We start from the raw sequence: 19130 nt of genomic DNA, 5'->3' as shown, positions 1-19130 counted from the left end.
CTTTGTCTGACTGGGAGCCAATGGAGAATCCTCATACACTCAGATGCTGAGCTGTACTTGCTCTTGTTGCATACCAATTTTGCAGCCAGCTGTAGTCGGGAGAAAAGATAGTCCGCCATGCCAACAAAAAGAGTGTTCCCATAGTCCATCCTACTCATTGGACAAGGGTTCTCCTACACTCTCTAGGGATCCATTGGAAGAATCTTTTCAACAAATTAAGTGTCGCAAAGCTCTTCCCACAGAGTTGACTTACATGATCCTGCTTGGTAAGTGCACTGTCAACAAGGTTGCCCAGATTGTTTGCAACTTGTTTGGGGGCGGGGGCATTGCCCAATGAAGATGGACAGCATTTTGCATTCCAAACTGATTGTGCTTCTCCGAAAAGAAGAATCTCCGACTTGTCTGCATTTAGCTTCAGACAGTGGTCAGACATCCAGGCTGCCATTTCTGAAAGACAGCTTGTAAGCCTGATTTTTGTGTCATTGTGCCAATCAAGAGCGATCATCAGTTGGGTATCATCTGCATAGGAGCAAATACTGATGCCTCCTCTTTTGCTGATTTTAGCTAGTGAGGACACGTAAACATTAAAGAGGGTAGGGCTCATGGAAGCTCCCTGTGGTATGCCATATTTGATTGGTACTGGGGTTGAGGAAAAGGCACCCAACTGTATGGTTTGTGTTCGGTTGTTTAGAAAGGAACAAAGCCACTGAAGGGCTTTAGAATGTACATCTTTCTCATACAAGGTTTCCAGCAGGCGAGTGTGTGGGACGGTATCGAAAGCCGCCGACAAGTCTAGCAGGATCATGGCGGCAGCTCTGCCCCAGTCGACCATACACCTGATGTTGTCTAATACTGCCAGAAGAGTTGTCTCAGTGCTATTATTAGCTCTAAAGCCGGTTTGCGTGAGGTCCAGGAGTTCGTTAGACTCGAGGTAGTTGATTAGTTCTGTGTGTGTGTGTGGCTGGGTGTGTGTGTGTGTGTGTGTGTGTGTGGCTCTGTGTGTGTGTGTGGCTGTGTGTGTGTGTGGCTCTGTGTGTGTGTGGCTCTGTGTGTGTGTGGCTCTGTGTGTGTGGCTCTGTGTGTGTGGGGCTCTGTGTGTCGGGCGGCTCTGTGTGTCGGGCAGCTCTGTGTGTCGGGCGGCTCTGTGTGTGTGTGGGTGGCTCTGTGTGTGTGTGGGTGGCTCTGTGTGTGTGGGTGGGTGGCTCTGTGTGTGGGTGGGTGGCTCTGTGTGTGGGTGGGTGGCTCTGTGTGTGGGTGGGTGGCTCTGTGTGGGTGGCTCTATGTGAATGACTCTGTGTGGGTGGCTCTGTATGTGTGTGTGGGTGGCTTTGTGTGTGTGGCTCTGTGTGGGTGTGGCTGTGTGTGTGTGGCTCTGTGTGTGTGGGGCTCTGTGTGTCGGGCGGCTCTGTGTGTCGGGCGGCTCTGTGTGTGTGTGGCTGGCTCTGTGTGTGTGTGGGTGTGGGTGGCTCTGTGTGTGTGTGGGTGGGTGGCTCTGTGTGTGGGTGGGTGGCTCTGTGTGTGGGTGGGTGGCTCTGTGTGTGGGTGGGTGGCTCTGTGTGGGTGGCTCTATGTGAATGACTCTGTGTGGGTGGCTCTGTATGTGTGTGTGGGTGGCTTTGTGTGTGTGGCTCTGTGTGGTTGCAAATGCAATAGGTCTCGCATTTGCGAGCGATTAAGCTATTGGCATTGTAACATAAATAAAAATAATGTCATGAGCAATGCCAATAGCTCTAACTTTAAGAATGGCGAGACCATTGCATTGTAAATGCTTGTTTTTGTTGTTATTTGATGAGGCTGAGGAGGGTGAAGGTGGATTTATTTTGTTATCTGCGTTTTTGTACATCTCCAGCGAGTGTCCTAATAACTATTTGTGACGTATTTTGTTCTTAAGTTTAGTTAATGGGGCAATTGCCATCCCCAGGCACCCAAACTTATAATTATGTTTGTAGCCTTCTGATGAGAAATTGGTCTACCAACTTTGCCTTGCAATTTGTTTGTTGAATATTTGTTCATATGTTGATGTTTTGAAGGCAGTAACTGTATAATATTAACTTTGGCTTGCGTCAAGATTATTATCCCACTGATATGAGGTTGCATTGCTTTTTTCAGTCATCTCCTCCTTGAATAACCAACGTTTGCTCTATGGGACACGGATTAGCCTTGCAGCTTTATGGCAGTAAGTGTCTTCACCACAAATCACTTCTTCCCTTTAATTGTTTACACTTTATGACCCTATTTTATCCTCGCCTCACTATTCCATGAAGTAGTTTTCTTATTGTGCATAACATTGTGCTATTAGAAAACCAAACTCTGATTTTATTCCACCCTATGAAGAATAAACAGAGAACCAGAATACTCTAATGTTGCATTTTAGAATTAGCCAGGAAAGAACTTACCCATCATGCCTTTAACAGTCTAAGTCTGGAATGCCACATGGAGAGCGGTTGGCAGCAGGCCCAGCGTCTTTAGGGGCATCATGCTGTGGAAGATTCACTCCACCTCGCCTCCTCATCCTTTATGGAGAAAGAAAAGGGCCCTGTTGAGCTTGAGTACTGTTTCGGTATGAAGATGAATGTTTCTTTTCTGTTTTTGGTTGCGTCTGCTTCAAGTCCCCAAAGGTCACGGGCTACAAGCCGCACCAGCCACTGCCACTTCCCTGGCTTGGGGTCAAAGCTACACTCAACACTACGCCTTGAATGTGTTTGTCTCTTCTCCCCTGAAGTCACATCCCTATACCCTGGGTGCTGGACTGCTCCAAGACAACTACCTATTCAATGGAGGGAGCTCCATACAGTCCTGGGGTGGAGGTGAACAGGAATGAGCTCAAGCCTTCCGGTAACCCATAAGGCCACTCACAGGACTGACCACTTCACACAATGGATGAGTGGGATGGAGACTCCATGAGCTGCTTCTAAAGCACTGGATTTCTAGGCGTCCCAGCCTCTACAGTCTACAGTCTGAGGATACATCGAGGTTATAATCAAGTTGATATCCCTGTCTGTACTGAAGAATATATTTTCAGGGTTGAGAACTATATGGCCAAGATAAAGATATAACTTGGCACAAATAAGTCAGAGTGTGTGAATATTAAAACAAAATGGTGCCTTATAGTGTGTGGATTGGATTTTTTTCATTTATTAGAGTTAGATCTCTGTATTATGTATAGAGAAGCATGTACATGTTTTTGTAAGATTTGTAAATAACATGGAATAATTTTTCTGAAAATTGGTTTTGGAAATAATATTGTCATAACGGGGGACAGTATAGAGGAAAAACATTGCACATAAAAGTAATGAGTAAAAAAGATGATCCAAATGATTCCAGTTGTAGGAAGGTGGAGTATTATGTGGTGAAGCTGGTTAGACTTTACCATGCAATACTGTCAAAACCCCAAAGATGATCCTTAAATTCACACTAATAAATCCTTAGGTCAGTCTTGGTAGTGTGGCAAAGAGCAGTCAGACTTTACTAGAGGAACATGTGTTAAGCATTTCAGATTACCAACATGGACGACAACTAATTGACATGACTCGAAGGAAATCTGACTCTAATTTATAAAAATAAAGCCGATTTTTATATTAATTTAGTCACTAAAATGAATGTGATCACATACATATAACCGGAGTTATGGACCTTAGAAGCCAACATAAATCACAGCAATTCAAAACTGCAGGGGCCCGATGTAGGTCACCAAATACCGGTCGGTAACGGCCGAATTCGGCCGTTACCGACCGGTATTTGGTGATTGAGATGTAGGGGGCTAAATTTTACAGAATCGGTAAATTTACCGATTAGGTAAATTTACCGATTCTGTAAAATACCGAATCAGTAAGTTTACCGATTCGGAATATTCCTGATGTAGGTAGCACTGTTTCCAGTGCTACAGGCCTTTCAGAATCGGTATTTTACCACCCAATCCAATTGGGTGGTAAAATACCGAATCCAGGTGTGCATGCACATGTGTGCATGCACACCTATGCCATGTGACAGACAGACATGCCCTTAGGGCATGTCTGTGTGCCACATGGCACACATGCCTGTATTTGGGGTGCTAGAGGGTCTCAAAGTGACACCCCCTGCACCCTTGCTGGAATCGGTATTTACCGAATCGGTAAATACCGATTCGGTAATGCCATTGATTCCTATGGGCTTTACCGAATCGGTATTTACAGAATCGGTAAATACCGAATCTTAACGATTCGGTATTTACCGATTCTGTATTACCTACACCCCCCCCCCCCCCCTCTATTTTACCACTTCTTAAATACCGATTTGGTATCATTCGGTATTTAAGAAGTGGTAAAATAAAATGATCTACATCGGGCCCCAGATCTTTTGCATTGTGGTCAATGGGAAAAAGTGGTAGTAACAATCGGGCACTTGCAGGTCAAGTTGCATGCAACCCCAGGAAAGTAAAGGTGATGCAGGCCTCAGCACCAAGCCACGACAGTCAGTTTAATTTTACCTGGCCCATGGAGCCTGGGTGCAGAGTTGTCCTAGCTGTCCCTGGTGCTGAATGAGTGCTGTGGAAGAGCTGATTTTACCACTTACACAATGCTGCATGCAACAATGGGGCTGCTGCTGATGTTGGATGAATGTTGGAGGGATTTCCCTCTAGGTGCAGCGTCGAGTTCAGGGGTCAGTTGCCTTACTGGCAACCAACAAGCCTTTGTCAGCAGTAAGTACAGTCCGTTGGTCCAGGGGAACACGGCAGCTGCATGTAGCTTTGTGGAAGGCAGGACTTCAGTTCCCACAATGCAATAGACCATCTAGATTTAGGCGATCCTTTGGAGGACCAGAAGGCCAATGATTCTTCGGATCTGGAGTGTTGTTTTAGCTGCAGTTTGCAAGGGCCTAGTGCCACTAATCCAGGGGCGTCTGACGTTGCTTCTGGCTCTCATAGGAGTCAATCCGAGAGAATATTGTATAATCCATTATTGACATTGTTTTTGCCATCTCAGCTCAGTGCTAGTATTGTTTGAAACATTCCATTTTGAGAACAAGTCCAATCAGTCTTACTGAGGATAAAGGTGAGCACATGTCCTTGAATACTAATCATTTGGATCGATGCGTCCCTAAACTGATTAATCAATCAGCATGAAAGGGCCCTGGTGCGCTACCAATTTATTGAATGGGTGAAGAACATTCACAATCGCCAAACCAGTAGTCAATTGGGATTTCAAAGACTATGCAATGCATTGATGTATGTACATTTGGACAGAGAAAGCAGAAGGGTGAGGACTAATTGGAGTTGTTCTCAAAATGGAACATTTCAAACTACTGTAGCAGAGCCAAGATGACAAGTTACAACTATGACAATAATGGATTAGACAATATTCTCACTGAATCAACATGCACTAAAGACCTGCATAAATCTATGCTAATTACAATATATGCTGAACAATTGCGTTAATTGCCGTGTGCAGATTGGACTGCATTTCCCATAATAGTTGTTAAATATAAATTGACATATTTGAAAAAAGCACAGTCACTGTGGACGAAACTGAGAGAGTTGAAACGCATCAGTGATGTTTGAAGAGATGTGGATTAATTTTGTCAAATAAATATCTGGAATTGACAAGTTTCCCAGGATTGCAGTGTCTCTTTGTAGTAATAATTACCTTGGTGAGAGAGCGGTCAATCCCCAACACCTGAACTAGCAGTAAGAGTTAAGCAGTACCGTGTGGCTGGGCCACTTGCGCAAGCCTAGTAGGTCTTCCCAAAGTAACCAAACGTATTTCTAATCATGTGGTGCTCAAAGGAAGAGAGGGGCCACCAACGCTCCCACAGTGGCTGGGAAAGCCCAGTCTAAACAATGTATGAATAGTCCTAAGCAAACCACTCCAATAATAGTCAAATACAACAAATTAAATCAATTCAATTCTTCTTGATTTCAGGTCGATTTATTCTTTTGATCCATATTCTCCAGTAGTCTCTTTTGGCCAAATACACCTGTATTCGGTGGAAGAAGAAGAGCCCCATCACAGGTACACACAGCAACAGTTACTCTTGTTTGGGACCCGGTGTAGTTGAGGATTTTAAGATTTTTATGGAAGCCGGTCAACATTGAAACACGGCGGTTGAAGATCTTGATTATATAGTTGTGATTCACTGGGTAGTGCGTGTCAGAGTCCTGATACTGCACAACGTGATTATTGATTGACACATCGATTTTTGGTCAGAGTGGACCTCTGAAATCATACACGATTTAAGGAGGTGTTAAACAGCTGAATCATATTGTTATAGGCACTGATGAAGTTGTAAGGGTATTTTCCTACTGCTACGAAATGCATTGGTGTATGGCTAAAGAGGAAAAGAACACGGATCACTGAAATAATATCGAGGGACAAAATATCGACTTGCAAAAATATCGTGGAAAAAATATCGACAGACAAAATATCGAGTTTGTATCTACAAACAGGTAAGTACAAAAATATTGAGTAGTAAATATCGTTTACATAAATATAGTTTTACAAAATATCGACTTTATTAAAAACAGTGTTAAATTAAATTAATATTAAAATTTATTACTAACATATACTTAAAAATACTTAATTTAACTTATAATAATTATATAATAAATAAAATTAATAAAATAAAATATTTACAATCATATTTGTTAAAACATATATATATATATTAACATACTATAATTAAATAAGATACTATTATATCACCGTACAATAGCAGAAGTGTAAAAAATACTATTCCCACTCCAAAGAGTGCAAGCGTAGGGAAAGCATTGGATAGCGTAGGGGTTAAAATTACTATTCCCAATCCAGTGAGTGCAACAGTAGGGAAAGGGTTGGATAGCTTAGGGGTATAAATTACTATTCCCACTCCAGTGGGTGCAACAGTAGGGAAAGCAATGGATAGCGTAGGGGTTAAAATTACTATTCCCACTCCAAAGAGTGCAACAGTAGGGAAAGCGTTGGATAGCGTAGGGGTAAAAATTACTATTCCCACTCCAGTGGGTGCAACAGTAGGGAAAGCGTTGGATAGCGTAGGGGTAAAAATTACTATTCCCACTCCAGTGGGTGCAACAGTAGGGAAAGCGTTGGATAGCGTAGGGGTTAAAATTACTATTCCCACTCCAGTGGGTGCAACAGTAGGGAAAGCGTTGGATAGCGTAGGGGTTAAAATTACTATTCCCACTCCAGTGGGTGCAACAGTAGGGAAAAAGTTGGATAGCGTAGGGGTTAAAATTACTATTCCCACTCCAGAGAATAGAACTTTAGGGAAAGTAAATACTTCATAAATAAATATGAAATGTATTATTGAATATATATGAATAATTATTTAAAAATAAATAATATTTGTATAAAATTTAATAATTAATATATATAATTTACTAATTAACACTAATTAATTCTAATGATCACCTATTAATACTAATCAATAAAATATTTACTAATTAATTATTTAATAATGAAAAATTATTTATCAATTATTTGAAATTAAATTAATATAAATTAATATAAATAAATGTAATTAATTAATTATTTATTATTTAATCACTTCCCACCCAATTCCCCTATAAACTCACAACCCGCTACAAAAATGATTTAGTAAAATTTACATAATTACCAATTATTCAATTAATTATAATTAATTACCAATTAAAATTTAATTAATTAACTATTATAAATTAATTAACTATTAATTTAAACTTACTATCAATAAATACATTTATATATTTAATTAATTATAATTAAAATACTTCCCACCCTATTCCCCTATAAACCCACAACCCGCTACAGAATTAAATTACGCAATATTATAACAACACAAATCATTAATAAAAATTAATTATAACATAAATACACACTTTTCACACATATTATACCATAAAAATACACTATAAAAAATGTAATATTATTAAAAAAATGATATTTTTACTATCTATATTTTTAACAGTCGATATTATATCACTTACCTTAAAATCGATATTTTGGTCAACTATATTCTGTCCTGTCGATATTTTGTCCAGTCTATATTTAAAAGTCGATATTATGTCCAGTCGATATTTTTGAGTCGATATTATGTCTGTGCACCAAAGAACACACAAAGGAGAAAGACTTCATTTGTCCTTGGAGTGCTATTTCATGTTCAAAATTGTTCAATATTATTTCTTTAATTGCAAAAAGCGTGTGCTTGAAACTGTGTAAATTGTTTTGTTTCAATCTTTGATTGATAATTTGGAAGCAGGGTGTATCTCCCCACTTGGAGAGCACCGCCATAAGAATTGAGTAGGAAAACTGATAACTGAGTGTGAATTCCATACGAGTGCCTGGCACCAGTACACCCATCACAGTGGTATACACTTGCGCCATGGTCCAAGGGTGATTGCATTGTTGGGGTGATTGTTTTTGTGCTGAAAGGGGCACCTTTCTGCACAAAAACAATCACTCAGAGGGGTTTTCCTCTATCTATATGTGCTGCAGAATGTATCACACTTAGAAAGAGGAAATAAACGAGGAGACATAAGGATATGTCTCCTCGTTTCGCCTCCCTAACGCCTCCACTGCTGGGGTGGCATTAGAATCTGATACATTCCCAGGTTTATGATTCCTCGTAAATCTGGTAATGCTTCAGATTCCATGTGTGTTGTATGGGAACACCCACACCAACAGGCATGGAACATGCTTTTCACATAGTGTGCTGCGTGAAAGGGACACATTTTGACAAGACCATGAAAATGCGGGCAAAGTGGCTTAGTGTGGCCTTGTAAATATGCTGTGGCACATTGCGCCACCAGAGCGTCAAATAAGTGCGGCTCCGGGGGCCCAAAGTGCTGAGGTGCAAAAGTGCCACTAGGGGCCTTGTAAAAAAGGCCCATTTTGCTCTAACTAGAGCTACATCTCACATGATGTGAACAGCAACTGCTCGAGTTTGGTTCGTTGACTCTGCGCAGTGCTCCCACAATAGGATTTTCCCCTGATCGAACGTAATATTACGCGGCATAATAGTATACTTTTATGCATTTCAACTAACGAGCTTAATGCGAAAATGACTTGATATTATACTGGTGAGAAAATTTTAACATGGGCTAGTCTCAATTTACTGATACATTTTCTTGCGAGTCACAATGAGGGCTGAACACGAATTAACCGGCTATATGTTTACAAATCACCAAATAGAATACCTCCTACAACATTGTGTCACAAAAGAAAATGAATTCTCCCTTCATATAACATTTTGCTGCACTGCTGTTTACTTTAACAGGGCTTTTGAAGCTGCCGACGTTTTTGTTCCCTGTTTAAACCGGGATCAGTGAGCTGCAGTTGAAGCCCCAACCTGTCCTTGCTCGTCTCTCTGTGGTTCTTTCTTCATGCAAATGCGCGCGAGGTGCGGCGCGCGGCGGCGGCGCAGGTGCCTCACTCAGGCGCTCTCCTGTGCAGCAATGGGCGCTCTCCATAAGGGGCCTCGCGCTTGGAAAACAAAGGACTGCGGACCGTCGGCTTCATTTTACTGTCGCGTACTTTCATTCTGGCTCGTGGCCCTGGTACAGCAAGGTAAGGTTTATATTGTTATTTTCTACGTCAGGGTTTACAGTTCGCACACGTACCCTTCTGTAGTCATCTGTGGATTAAGTTTAAGCTTGGCTAAAAGCTAATTTGTGCTTGGTGTTAACATTCTGAAATATATTTATAAGCAGATAGTTTTCTTTGATATGGCATGTCGCTGATTTTTCGAGTGAGAGAAGGATACTCTTTTGAATGTGCAGTCAAGATACTATGATCAACGGCTGATTGTGCAAATACCGAGTTATGCATTTAAGCAGTGGCGCAGTGGCGCAGCGAAACTTGAGCCCCCACCCCTTGCAAAGTGCATACATGTCTGAAATGTATCTTACATCTGCAATAAGATATGAGATACATTTCAGGCAAAAGGAAAAAAGGAGTGTGCCAACATGGGCATTGTAATGCTGGTGTGACGTAGCAACCCGGGGAATAAAGGGTCACCAGGGGCGGCTCTAGGCTCATGGTGGCCCTGGGCAGGGAGCGTAGGTAGGGGTCCCCGGAAGAGGGGGTCTGGGTGGGGCGGAGCGTGGAGGCCAGTGAAGAGGGGGGGTCAGGGTGTTTGGAAGTGGAACAGAGCTGGAGCTCGCCAAATCCCTGCCAGGGGCCACCACGCAAATATGTATCCATCCTCAGAGGATTATTATATTAAGGATATTGTTTGAATATCTTTATTCGGTAAAATTTGTTCACCATAAAAGAATACATATACACAATAAATATACAATTCCCCCGGGGGAATTGTATATTTATTGTGTATATGTATTCTTTTATGGTGAACAAATTTTACCGAATAAAGATATTCAAACAATATTAAGGATATATATTGGTGTGGTGGCCCCTGAGGTTTGGTGGCCCTGTGCAGGTGCACAGCTTGAACATGCCTAAGGCCGGCCCTGGGGTCACTTTGGGGGGATGGGCAAGGCTCTGCTTGTCTTGCACCGAGCTGAGCCAGAACCAGGCATGCGGCTAGAGCCAGACCAGGCAGGCGGCTCGAGCCAAACCAGGCATGGGCCTCGAGGCCAGGCTAGAGCTTGCAAGGGTTCGTGCACATCCCGGTGAGCAGTCATCAAACAGTAAAGCCTAAGCACAAGGGGTTAATTTGTTCACTGCCATGATATTTTCCTGCATAAACTTACTTCTGTATGAAGGTCGGACTGGCCATTCTGTCACTCTGGCAGATCCCCAGTAGGGAATATCCCCTAGGAGCCTACTTTCTGAGCAGGACAGTCTGTCATGTCCCAGTGACCCCATTTAACGCAAGGCCTCCTGCAGTGTGGTTTGCACATTTCTGTCAGTGCAGCTTTTGGCTTTCAGTGCAGCCTTCTCTGGGAATGTTAAATTAGGCTCTAGGCCTCGCCTACTACTATTTGTGCATGTCAACTGTAAAGTAGCAAGCACCATCATTTTATTCTCAGAAAAGTGCGGTCTAGAACTTTTAATATTAGGGTCACTGACGCTTCACACATCCTTCGAAGCCCTGAGTGGGAGTTTACTGGTGCCAGTCTTCCTCTACCCTCTCTTTCTACTTTTACTGCTTCTACCACCCCACACCCTTCGCTCCAATTGCCAAGAATGAGCAGTGAACATTAATTTATCAAGTTCTTTAAGTAGAAAAGTAAAACTATTTGCATTGTTTTTCCTCCATCTAAGCATCCACGATACATATCTCATGAAAAAACCCCACTCAGCTACTTTTTCTCATTAAACATATGCTTTATATGTGCATAATTACAGTGGCGTATAGTCTGGGCCGTAGAAGCTGCTAAGTAATGGTTTAGCCTTCCAGAATGTCTGCTTGGCAAGCACTGCTCACTCCTGCCAAAGGTGCATTACCTACACATTGCTTCGAGGTATTCATCCCAAAGAGTATATCATAGGATGAACTTATGAACGATTCATGTAAATAGAAACCTGCAGCGTTAACAATATTTTTTCTTGACTTAGTCCATATTTTAGTAAAGCACAGTACAAAATATATTTGTTTTGTACAGTTTTGCATTGTATATGGAACTATAAGGGAACTGTGTGAGAATGTAGCTCCTTTTAACACTGCAAGTCAGCAGGGTATTTTTGGGGCAGGATTTTCCGAGCAACAGGATAAATGACGATCTGCTGTTGAGGCCTTCTGTTTCCTCTAGGTACAAATCTCTGTCAGAAAGCTCTGGGACCTCATGTTACCACCACAGTACACACCAAGTATATATATATATATATATATATATATATATATATATATATATATATATATATATATATATATATCATCAGCCATTGGCTGTTGGCATTTTTTACTAGTTGCCACTAGCTAGGTAGGCTGTCCATAAACCATGCATTTTGTAAAGGGCTTTAAGTGGTCCCCTGTGGTAACCTCTCCACTGCTCCCTAGATTATTCTGGCCCCCCTTGTTGTCTCTGCTTCCTGGGCATTGTGTCTGCTGCTGGCTGCTAGTTGTGCTTTGGCTTCCCCAATTCTTGTTGAATTGTATCACAAGCACTGACAAAGTCAATAGCCTTTTCTAGCTATATGGAATAAAGAAAAAACATTCCAGAATGGCCACTGTGCATACATGCACGTGGCCCTTGCGGGGGCGGTACGTGCTGCACTTTAACAAAACATCACAGTGAGTTTAAAGGACTCCATCTAAGTCACACCAAACTGTCCTCATGAACAGACGTGTCAGTAATTTTTTTCCTTTTTCAGTATCTCTCAACATGTCTAGCTGCTGCTGCTCGTGTTTGTTTCTTGTAAATAAAATCTTTTATACCCTGCATGTTTTCCAAGAGGTACAGCACAACCAAATTCGAACTATTACAATATCCTGTGCATTTCAAGACTGTATACAAAATAGAGCTGTAATATCAATGTGATGAAATAGCAAATATCCAATTATAGCAAGACAAGATGACGCTATCGCACATCGAGACAGTCAGTTGAAATATTGAAGTTAATTCAACCGCTTGCCTTCGGTGGGTTTTCGAATATCCTAGTCCTCTCTCTTAGCACGCTGCTGATCTTTTGACATGTTGATTCTCGACGTGTCTCAGGTATCTTCACTTGATGTACTTATATATATTGGGCACTGTATGATTTTGCTGTGTCCATTCTTTTTAATAATTATTTTTAATATTTCTTACACAAACAGCCTAAGCTTCATCTAATTATTTTGGCTGACCGTGATCTCTATTGATATGTTTCTTTAATTTTCACATTTTAGCTTTTCTATTCACCTGGCCATTGAGTTGGACAGCTAATGTACACTATGGATCTTGTTTCCACAGCTACATTCTCTCTGGCACATCTATTGTTTGGTGACCGTTTCTTCTTTTTCTCTTCTTAAGTTCTTGGGGGTGCATTATGTTGAGTCATAATGTTTCTGATTACATTGTTAATGTATTTAGTTAAATGTATATTATTTGTTTCTACAGCCTTGAGAAAGTCTGAAATACCAACTTTGTACAGACGAAACAGGTGTCGGCTGCTTCACCCGCTTGAATTTGAATACGAAAATAAAGAAAACTACACGTACCAATACTTCGATCGGGTCATCTTGTCTTGCTATAGTTGGATATTTGCTATTTCATCACATTGATATTACAGCTCTATTTTGTATACAGTCTTGAAATGCACAGGATATTGTAATAGTTCGAATTGGTTGTGCTGTACTGACTATTTAAAAAAGTTTTGTACCGGCAGGTCTCTTAGATCTGCTTTAGTCACTTCTTGTAGTGAGTGACATTAGTCTCCTTAGCACCCGCGCTGGATTTACAGCAATTTACTTATTAGTGTGCCCCCAACTATCAGGTCCTTTTACATATGCTTATGTTTTGATGTGCGGCCACTCCCCTACAGGGGACACCACTACTACCTTGGTTTAATATGTTTTCCAAGAGGCGTTATGTTAGCCCGTTAGCAGCAACATGCTCCTATTTGCATCTAAAAGGTTATCTCTGCCCTCTTACCCACTGGACTGTCTAACCACTATTGCCTACAAGAAAAAAGACACAGAGTCAGGCGCTAAATTAAATTTTGCATTTCACCGGACTTCCAAGTGGCATGACAAATACCATCAGCCGTTCCTAGCTTTTCAGCCAACAGCAAGTTGCATTTTGGGGCTTGTAGTTTGCTTTTAAGATTCTCATTATGGACTCAAAATTCCAGCATACTTAGTGTTGTTGGCTAAAATTATCTGAAGGTGATATACATGACATGGATACATTTGTCAACTATGTATAAACATTTTTACAAAGCCCTCTAGTACATTTAAAAAACTGCAAGTTTTACACATAAAAACAAAATAATCTCAGCTCACATATTTTGTAAGGTTTCCCTCCTTCACTCACATAATGCATCAAAACAAGTATTAACAATGTGAGTCGTTTTTTTCTTTTGTTTTATGGAAAGTTTTATACTGAGCTTCGCAACACAGTAAAGGCACAACATTGACAGCAGCAGAACAACCAAACACAAAAAATAGGTAAAGGTCAATTTAAAGTAACAGAAGGAATATCAAATGATTCTGTCCCACAAACAAGACTGATACAACAAAAGGAGCGAACACACTAAAGAGGGAGACACGGGTGTTAAAAGATTGCTTTAAGACTTTCTTTTTTTGTTCTCCCATTATTAAACTGTCAGACCTATATTAAAAGAAAGTGTCTATTTAAGAGGCAGCAGGCTAACTAGTACATAATCTTTGCTATTTACCTAGCGTCTGGCCAACTGATCTCTACTGTTTAACTGGCCGCAGGGATGATGTAGAATTTGACTGGCAGTCACATACATAGTATTAAGAAGGTCTTAATTTAGCCGGCCATGAAGAAAAAGTGACTCCAGGCAATGATAGGGTGGTGGCCATCTTGCAATGGAGATGCAACACGCATGAAGCATTTGAAAGTAAGTGCATATAGAAATCTACAAGTTTGTATAAAGGTAAATGCATGGATTAAGCTAAGCTGTTTGTAGATTAAAAAACAGAAAAATCAATTTTGAATAGAAACGTTTATGTTACTTTAATATTCAAATGAGAAATGCAGGAATCAAACTTGTCTTTTGGAAACTGTAGATTATGGCACACAGATATTTTGCACTGCAGTCTAAAAGTATTTGGCTGTCTGCAAAGATTAATGAATGTGGTTTTAAAGCATATTACATACATGTTTTAATCACTAATGAAATTACAGAGTTTTATTAATGTTTTCAATCCTCCTTTTGATGATTTTTGAGGGTTAGGATGTTTTGGGCTTCTTATGGAAGGCCTTGTGCAACCTTTATGCTTCTTTTTAAGGGGGAAGGGTGTGCTTGCATAGTATTAAAAAAATGACAGTCAACCAGCAGCACCAAAGAGGGAAAGCAGAGAGATAGCATGGTTCTGGCCTCTCATGGAGGGATACCTACAGTAGACAATTAGTTCTTGGGGGGGGGGGGGACAATACTTTGGGACACTTGCAGGAGTTAATGAGAATAAGACGCAGTAATAGGACGTATGTGGAATGGGGGAAAGTGAAAGGCAACAGAAAGGTAAGTAATGACTCTGGGTAGTTCACTCAACTGCCTGCTGAATAAACACTTTTTTATACTATCCACCCAGCAGAGTTGGTTTTAGACATAGACACATTGACATTTTAGTCATCCACACAATGTTGTTTATGAATGGTAATTTAGATTTTTAACACTCTAAGCAGTGTTATAAGTGGGCAAGGTTACATCCCTACTGAGCCCTCATTTCTATCCTTGACAGTGCTGTATCGTATGAAGTAATCTGGAATGAAAAATAAATCTGAGTGGCAGGCTTGGAGGTTGTATCTGACTAAAGATTTTGTGGAGGGGTCTGGGAAGGAAATGGTAGGGCCATTAGGAGGAGAATGAGGACAAGTAGGAAAATAAGTGCAAGAAGGTGCACTACCAGGAAGGCTAGAACAACCAGAGCCACGAGGATCAAGTCAAGAAGAACCAGGCCCAGAGAGACCTAATCCATGAGGACCATGGTTACCTATGCCAGAGGGGACCAGGAACAATTATATGAGTAGGAACAGGAGAAGGAAAACAGGACTAGGGGTCAAGTACCAGGATGAGAAAGATCAAGAGGGCCATGACGATTTGAAACAGGGATCTAGACCCACTAGACAAGAGCCCAAAGGAAAAGAAGGACTAGGGGTAAGAGAAACAGAAGGCCCTGGACCATAACAACAAGGAAGGGTAAGCCCTAAGAAGAGGTATACCCAGGTGCAAAGTCAAAATAGGACCAGTACGAGGAGACCAATGGAAAGAAGGATCAGGCACAGAAGGGCCAAAACCACAGAGATCAGATCAAGGAGATCGAAGATGCCTGAAGCCAATGGATCAGGATCGAGAAGACCAAAACTGGAAAGGACTAGGGCTATCGGGACTAGGATCTATAGATCATAATGACCAGGATGTATGTATGGGACCAGAAAGTCCACGCTCAGTGGGACTAGGATCAGAAAGTCTATGAGGGTCAGACTCCCAGGGAACCAGGATGACAAGGTCGACATGAACCACAATAACAGTAGGTGGACCAGTGCCACAGGGATGAGGACTATGATCGAAGGGATCATGGTCAGATAGACATTTACATCGTAGAACAGGCAAACCAGGAGATAAGGTGGACTAGTAGTACTGGGATGGATCACGAGGACTGGGGGACTAGGGGACAAGGGAAACCAAGAAAAGTGGGACGAGCACCAGAAGACTTGATGCCAGAAGACCAGAGAAAGGACATCCAGTACCTAGACCAGGACAACATGGACCAGGGGGACCAGGATCAAAAGGATTAGGATCAGGTAAACCAGGGGACTAGATGAAACAGGAGAACAGGATGAGGAGGACTGTCGGATGTGAATTAGGATGAGGAGGTTGAAAATGTCAAGGAATGGGAACCTGCGAATCAGGAGATCCAGAGGACTTGGGGCAGGTGTACATGGAATTGATGACCTGAGAGACCTGGACCTGGAAGTACAGGGCCAGGATGTTCTTAGACTAGCATGAACTGGAGGGCAAGGAACATCAGAACTAGGAACACCTAGGATGATCTGTGACCGAGAAAGTTATTGCAAAACCACGTGGGCAAGGAGCAGGAGGGCGAGGAAGATCAAGGTCAGATTGAAGAGGACTATGAAGATCAGGACCTTGAGGGCAATTGGCAGTAAGTTCAGGATACTAGGACAAGCAGGACAGGGAATATGAGGACCAGGAGACAGTACCATGGGCACCCATAAGACCAGAGTAAGAGCACTAGGTAAACTAAATGGATCTTGATCTGGAGGACAGAAAACAAGGCTAAGAGGGTCATGAAGATCAGGATTTAGGGAGTTAACACTCTGTTTTCCAAATAGGGCAGAGCAATCATTACAAGTAGCAGGGACAGGGTGAGGTGGATCAGATGTAAGAAGGCCGATCAGAATCTGGAAGTTTAAACAGACTAGACTATGGTGGTCATGAGGTCCAGGATTAAAATGACCTGACTCAGGAGGACCAGAGCAAGGAGAATGGGGATCAAGAGAACCTAGATCAGGGGCTGGAGTACCAGTTGGACTAAATGGACAAGAAACAGATTCAGAACAAGCTAAACTGGGAGGCCAAAGTCTAAGAGTTCCAGAGCACAAGAAGCAAGATGGACCAGGACTACCAGTACCAGGATTATGAGGTTGATGGTGAGGAGAACCAGGACAAGGTGATAGGATCAAGATGACCAAAAGGAACAGGGGCAGATGGGGCAAGGCTGAGTGAACCAAGTAAGGCGATGATGGCCAAAAGGCAAAGTTTATGATAAGCCTAATGGTACAAGAAAGTTCAGACCAAAACTAGGATAGCAGATGGGTTAGGTCCAGAAGAAATCCTGATTAACCCAAACTATAAGGAGCAGGTCCAAGAGGATCAGGGACAATGGGCACAGAATCTCAAAAAGGAAAATGACTATGAAAGATAAAAATAGGATGAACTTACCCATGAATGCAAGGTAGCTGAGACCAGGGGCACAGACAACCAGAGTCAGAATGAAAATTTCTAAGAGGGCCAGAAAGCAAAGGAGTACGGTGGGCAGGAAGATCAGGGCAAAAAGGTTCACAACCTTGAGTATCAGGACCAAGAGTACCAAGGTAAGGAGAAAAAGAGGATCAGGACTAGGATGATCACAGCTTGGAGATTCAGGCCATAGGCCTAGGAACAGGTTGGTCAGGAAAATGAGCAACAGGATGTTCATGCCCAGGAGGACCGGATAAACGAAGTCCATGATAAGTTTGTATAGAAGCAAGAGGGCAAGGAACAGGAAGACCAAGTACAGGACCAGGAGGACCAGAGTCATGAAGACCAGATCCAGACCAATAAGACTGGGGGGTCATAATGAACAAGGAGAGTGAGGGGTTAGTGCCAAGAATACCAGGAGGACCAAGACCATAGCAAGGAGGATTGGAAGGAACAGCATCAAGAGGACCAGGAACAGACCTAGGAGTGCCAGGTGGACCATGTCCATAGGATCAGGGTCTAGAGCACCATGTGGCACAGAAATGCCAGGACCTGGAGGTAGCAGGACCAGGGTAAGGCAGACCATAAGGACCAGAACAACCAGAACAAGAAAGACTAAGGGGAATGGATTGGATGTCCTGGAGGACCAGGACCAACATCATGAGCCTCAGGACACACAAACAAAGTGAACCAGGGCCAAGGGGACCCAGACCATTGAGTGCATTGCCAGAATGAGCAGTGGGACACGGGTCAGGGCCAGGAATACAAGGATGATTCAACCCAGGAATACAAGGGTTAAGAGGGCAAGTCCTAAGAAGGCTAGAGCCAGGAACTGATGTACTAGGATTCAGATGAGCAGTGTGAGTAGGATCAAAAGAACCAGGGCAAATGTACGATGTTCTAGAGGAGCAGAAAAGACAAGGAAAGAGCTAGCAGAATGGGGCCTGAAAGGTTCAGGATGTCCAGGAGGACCAGAACCAAGAGGATTAGGTATACAAAGACCCAAACATGGAGGACCAGAAACAAAAGGATCACATTCTAGTGGGAACAGAACCAGAAAGAGAACACAGACTGTGAGGACCAGGAATAGGAAGACCATTACTAGGCAAACCCGATTGAGGGTGAGTAAGACTAGGAGAATAGGAATGAAGAATCAAGAAGAAATGGCCCGGCAAACAAACAAGTAGGACAAGAGCTAAGAGGACCAGGGCAAAGAGGACCAGTGGGACCACAATGAAAGTGAAAAGGAATCTCAATCACAGAGGCACAGGAGTATCGGGACCTGGCATACCACCACACAAGCAAGACCAGGTCAAGGAGTAAACTAAGACCAGAAAAAAGAAGACCAAGTTGACAGGAGCCATGATGGCCAAGCCGAGTGGCTAAGAATAGGATGACCTAATCAAGATCTTGCAGGAGAAAGTAGGCAAGGTAGTCCAGGATGACAACAAGCAGGAGGACCAGGGCCAAGAGTATTATGACATTAAGGAAGGGATCCCGGGTAACTAGTCAAGTCCGGAGTAGGTGGACTAGACCCGTTAAGCCCAGGGACCAGATGGGGGAGGAGTATGTTGACTAGAGAGATCAGAATAAGCAGGACCAGGTATATGGCTAGGAGGACCAGAG

The 19130-nt window shown here is 42.4% G+C and overlaps 1 protein-coding gene across 1 annotated transcript in view; it reads left to right on the top strand.

The window, feature by feature from the left end:
• Window positions 1-9403: 9403 nt before the first annotated feature.
• LOC147727440 (uncharacterized) overlaps window positions 9404-19130 on the top strand; it is a 104177-nt gene continuing 94450 nt past the window's right edge. The window contains exons 1-2 of the mRNA XM_086963117.1: window positions 9404-9515; window positions 14973-14991. Coding sequence (XP_086819243.1) covers window positions 9404-9515; window positions 14973-14991 — 131 coding nt within the window. The remainder of the gene's footprint in view (window positions 9516-14972; window positions 14992-19130) is intronic.

This window comes from Lissotriton vulgaris, chromosome 3_1 (assembly GCF_964263255.1).
Source record: "Lissotriton vulgaris chromosome 3_1, aLisVul1.2, whole genome shotgun sequence".
Classification (NCBI taxonomy): domain Eukaryota; kingdom Metazoa; phylum Chordata; class Amphibia; order Caudata; family Salamandridae; genus Lissotriton; species Lissotriton vulgaris.
The sequence above is the reverse complement of the archived record's forward strand: the minus strand, read 5'-3'. Positions and strand labels throughout refer to the sequence as shown.